The 4,555-nt window shown below is 41.3% G+C and overlaps 1 protein-coding gene across 1 annotated transcript in view; it reads left to right on the forward strand.

The window, feature by feature from the left end:
- The window catches only part of CCDC125 (coiled-coil domain containing 125), an 11,947-nt gene extending 7,753 nt beyond the window's left edge, over positions 1 to 4,194 (forward strand). Inside the window, exons 7-11 of the mRNA XM_010138291.1 lie at positions 371 to 486; positions 1,046 to 1,153; positions 2,136 to 2,307; positions 3,596 to 3,729; positions 3,859 to 4,194. Of these exons, the coding sequence (XP_010136593.1) occupies positions 371 to 486; positions 1,046 to 1,153; positions 2,136 to 2,307; positions 3,596 to 3,729; positions 3,859 to 4,194 (866 nt within the window). The remainder of the gene's footprint in view (positions 1 to 370; positions 487 to 1,045; positions 1,154 to 2,135; positions 2,308 to 3,595; positions 3,730 to 3,858) is intronic.
- Positions 4,195 to 4,555: the final 361 nt, after the last annotated feature.

A 4,555-nucleotide genomic window follows, 5' to 3' on the forward strand; every position in this document is an offset into this window, starting at 1 on the left:
AAGCCTCTTCCCCTTTTTTTTTTTCTGTTTCCAAAAAGCTTTAAAATAGCTGACATACAACATTATTTTCCCAATATTTTGCTATTCTTAAAGAGCAGCTGCTTTAGTTGTCAGTGTACAAACAGATGAGGACCGAATGCTGAGGCAGAGAAGTAACATGAAATGGAATCTCTGTAAGTGGATCATTACCTCTGGGAAAATGCAGAAAGAAAAGCAGCTGGGATCTGAGTTTCTATATCTACATAGTCTCATCATATTCCCAAACTGATGCTTAAAATACATTACTGCTTCATTTGGATGTAGTTAAACTCAGAAATTAACAAATCAGAGCAGGAGACTTTGTAATTACCTTCCTTGTTTTATTTCATAGTCCTGAATCAGCATTGCTTGGAATTTCTTGCAATGCTAGATGTGAAACAACAGAAGGTTCTTCAGGAAAACTTGTCCTTGAGTAAAAGTGACATTACAGATTTTACAGGTCTTGAAGTAAGTATGACTTACATGTTTTTCAAAATGGCTGATTCAAAGCTATGTTTATATTCAAAATACACAGATGAATTTTGCTTACTGATTATTTGTTTCTTTGGACCCATTTTTAGCTAATGACAATACACCCTTGCATGCCTATTGATGAGTTTTCTAATCTGTGCATTATGACTCCAGTCTTGCAAAGAAAGAGTAGACAGGAGCATCAGGCTGGCTTTCACAAGCAAGCATGCTTATTTTTTTCTTCCCAACATGCTATTTCTTAACTCCTGTGCCTACTGTTTTACTTAATTATTGACTGAAAAGAATCTAATGAAGTCTGCAGGGAGCAGCACACACAGGCTAACAATTTTTGCGTTCAGGGCTATCTTGCAGAAAAATAGATTTCACGCATGTCATGGTGAGTCAAAAAATCTCAAAATTCAATCTCTTGTAGCTTACTTTCCCTGACCCTTACACTCCCTTCGTAGTTTCAGGGGTTTTTTTTTTGCTAGACATCTCTTGGTTTGCATTGTGTATGCAGATAGATATTAACTGTTGTTTTGTTTTGGATTTTAAGCTGGCAGTTCTTGGAGCTTGCACCTGTAATACTTCTGGAGGGCAGCCTTGTCCCTGTGCTAAAATGGCAGCTGTAACTCGAAAGCAGCTTCTTCATCTCAAGCAAGAGGTAATGCTGCTTGGTTTAGATGCAAACGAGCAGAGTGCTTGTGCTCAAAACCAGATAAAGCCAAAAACACTCTAGTGCAGCTTACACAAACCAATGTGTCTTAAAACATGAATGGTTCTCATAAATAATGTAATGCTTGTTCGTAATGCTTGTGATACCCTAACTTTTGCTGATAGAAAACTCTAATTATTATATAAATCAGCTTTACTAGGAAAAAAAAATTCTCATTCTTTTTTCTTCACCCATATTTTTTAGTCTAGAAAAAAGGGAAAATGTCGTAAGTGTATGCACTCTATAAATGTCTGCACAGTGATCCTTTTCTTTCCTTCCTGGCAGCGTATTCCACTCCTCCCTCGCATTGACATCAGCACTCACAAGCCTGCTCACTCAGCTAGGTCAGGAAGCTGATGTTGCTGAAAACTACGTTTTTACATCACGCCTCAATCAACAACATGATTTTCAAGCTCTTAAGTGGAATTCTATAGCTTTAGAAATTTTATTCTAGTTTGTATTTGACTCTGCAAATGTGGCAAATGTCCTCGTGGTCCCACTGCAGAAGTTCCAGTTGACTTACTGGTTTTGAAAATAAGTACTCTCGTGTCCCTTTTGTACCAAAGTGATTTTCCCTGACATAGAGACCAGTCTTTTGCCCCTTTTGCTCCGGGCCCAACTGGCATGTGTGCTCTTCAAGCTCTTCTTTGTGTGCAGAGATAAATAAGCACTGCTTGCAGCTTGTTTGTGTGGATGGGTGGAGGTGTGTGCGTGCGTGAAAGAGGAAGGGTGAGGGCTTCAATGCACATTTTAAAGTATTTCTTAACATGGCAAGAAAGCACTTTCTTTGGTTTCTAGTACTTCCCTGACTGTGTTTATTTAAAAGGTGTCTGTGCTAATGACTTCCTTCTGTATTTTAATGTACATTTTAAGTCCGCTATTTCTTCCAAATTGCTTAATATATTTTAAATTTTCTCTAAATTAAAACCAGATTGAAATTCTGAAGAAGAGTAAAGATGAAGCTTATATAACAGCAGATGCCTTCAGAATTGCATTTGAGCAGCAGCTAATGCAGAGGAAGGACCACGCCCTGAGGCTTGCAGAAGTGATAAAAATTAAGAAGGAAACAAAATTTATAAATTGGGGACGTCTGAAAAACGATGGTAACTGGGCATACTATTCATCTGTAATGGCTGGCTAAAAAAGGAGTGAGTGACAAGTGGCATGAGTGGACTGTCTTACTGTATTAGGTGTGTGGTTGTGGTTTAATTGCTGACTGAGGCTTCTGAAGAGTCAAGAAAAAAGGAACAAAGTTACGTCAAAACTGTAAATACGCTAAATAGCGTGTCACATAGTTGAAGAATTTCTCCAGAAGTTTCCCAATATGTAGGGCAGGGTGTCTGCGTGTTTAAGTGGAATATATAAATAGTACTGCAGGATGTTGGAGCTACCAGTCTAGGCTTCTAATGTAGCCCTTTTTAATTTCATGAGCTGTATTATCTGAGTAAAAACATGCTTGAATAAATAAGCTGCCATCCAGGATGACAATAACATTCTGGTTGTTAAATGTCTTTATTATGAAAACAGCACAAAAAAAGCTAACATCTGGCAGGTTTAGCTTGATCACTTTAGACGCTATCAGCAATTTGACGTGCTGGGTTTTTCTCAGATGATCTCTATATAAAGAGTAAGGGAAGGAGGAGAAATGCAAAAAATGTATCCTAAGCTTTCACTGAAATACTAAATACAGGTTTTTTTTGTTATGGGTGTGTATCTACATCAGCATCTGTTACTCTTCTTAAACTTCATACGGTCATCCATGAGTTACAAAGTACTTGGTAAAAGAGGAAGAATTCTCACTGACCTTTAGGGCTTACGTCATGGTCAGTAGCAGAATTTAGGAATGTTTGTGTTAGCCGTTGAGCTGGAGGTGCCCGTCTTAGAAGTTTGGTGGGTCTTCAAAATCGTTGAGTGCCCTCGGGATGCAATACTAAACCAGCATAAATCTTGACATCATTGTTTCCAAGCTCTACATCTGGGTACATAAGTTTCGTAATTTTACTGTATTTTAATCCTCTTAGAAATCTGAGAAACTTTTCAACAGCTTATGTCCAAGTATCTTATTTCAGGCCGTCTGCTGTTTAAAAACAAATTAGCTTGAATTATTGTTCTAGTGCGTGGGAGTGTATTTTCCATTCAGCGAAAAGAACTTGATTTTCAGTTTGCCCATATATCTGATGAAAGGTCTATTTTACTCTTCAAGTGCGGCGAAGGGTGGGTGCGGCGTGCGAGTGGTCTGCCGTGTCGTGTACCGTGGAAGAAGCTGTAGCTCGCAGCTGCCCTTTTAGAGGAGGTAGTTCAGCAGCCAGTTTTACGTGTGCCTGTTTAATTCCAAAGCAGTTTTCCTCCTCCTAAGCAGTCCTGCAGTTCTTATACTTCTGTTTTCTGTAGGACACGTCAAGTTACAAAGGAACAAGAACAGTCTGGGGCAAAAACTGTCTGGGCTGCTGTCGTCAGCTGTGGACTGTAGGAAGGTTGAAGAGCTGGACAATCCTCATGAAATCCTGAAGATGTTAATAGATTTGGTTAGTATTTTGCTGAACTGTTCATCATGAGCCCTTACGGGAGCAAATGTAACTGTCAGTTTGCATACACCGCCTTGTTCCTCGCTTATAAACGACTTGATTTTCTTTCTGTTTTAAATAAATACTCAGGTAAACGACAAAGAGGAGGCTCTGGCTCATCAGAGAAAGGTTAGTTACATGCTGGCTCGTGCAATGGAGATGAAAGAGGATGTTTTGGAGCAGGATAGAGGAAGTGGCTCGCTGGGGAGCCATCAGGATGAAGCCCAGGGGTCGTCATGCTCCGCACACACCTGCTGCCAGAACCTCCATTCCCAAAACAGTGTTTCTTCAGTTCCTAGTGCGAAAGCATTTGAACATCCGCTAAAAATGCTTCGAAAATCACACTCCTGGCCACGTGAGATGATGCACTGTGAAGAAGACGATGCGTGTGGACGAGCAGACGAGACTGTCGTGATCTCGATATAGCCATCCACTGGAGTACGTTCATTTTTAACAAAAAAAACCTCCTGTGACTACATCACTTGGGGCAAACGAGGGCAGGGCATGAACTGATACGGTCTCTCGTGATACGTGAATGGCGCGGTAAGGAGTGCTTAGGCCGAGCAGCCAGGTTTAATTAATGTAACGGTAACTTCCAAACAAGATGAGGCAGCTGTGAGTGGCCTGACCCCCTGGTTGTGCCTCCCCCTTCCCGGACTCCACATCGCCTGCTGACCGGGCGCAGGGACTAACAGTGCCGTCCCCAGAGAAGGTGACGTCCAGAGAAACGGCGGGGCACGACGCGCGGGCTCCGACAGCGCCGCGCGCGGACGAGTGTGGGTGGGTG

Source organism: Buceros rhinoceros, unplaced genomic scaffold (assembly GCF_000710305.1).
Source record: "Buceros rhinoceros silvestris isolate BGI_N320 unplaced genomic scaffold, ASM71030v1 scaffold47476, whole genome shotgun sequence".
Lineage (NCBI taxonomy): Eukaryota > Metazoa > Chordata > Aves > Bucerotiformes > Bucerotidae > Buceros > Buceros rhinoceros.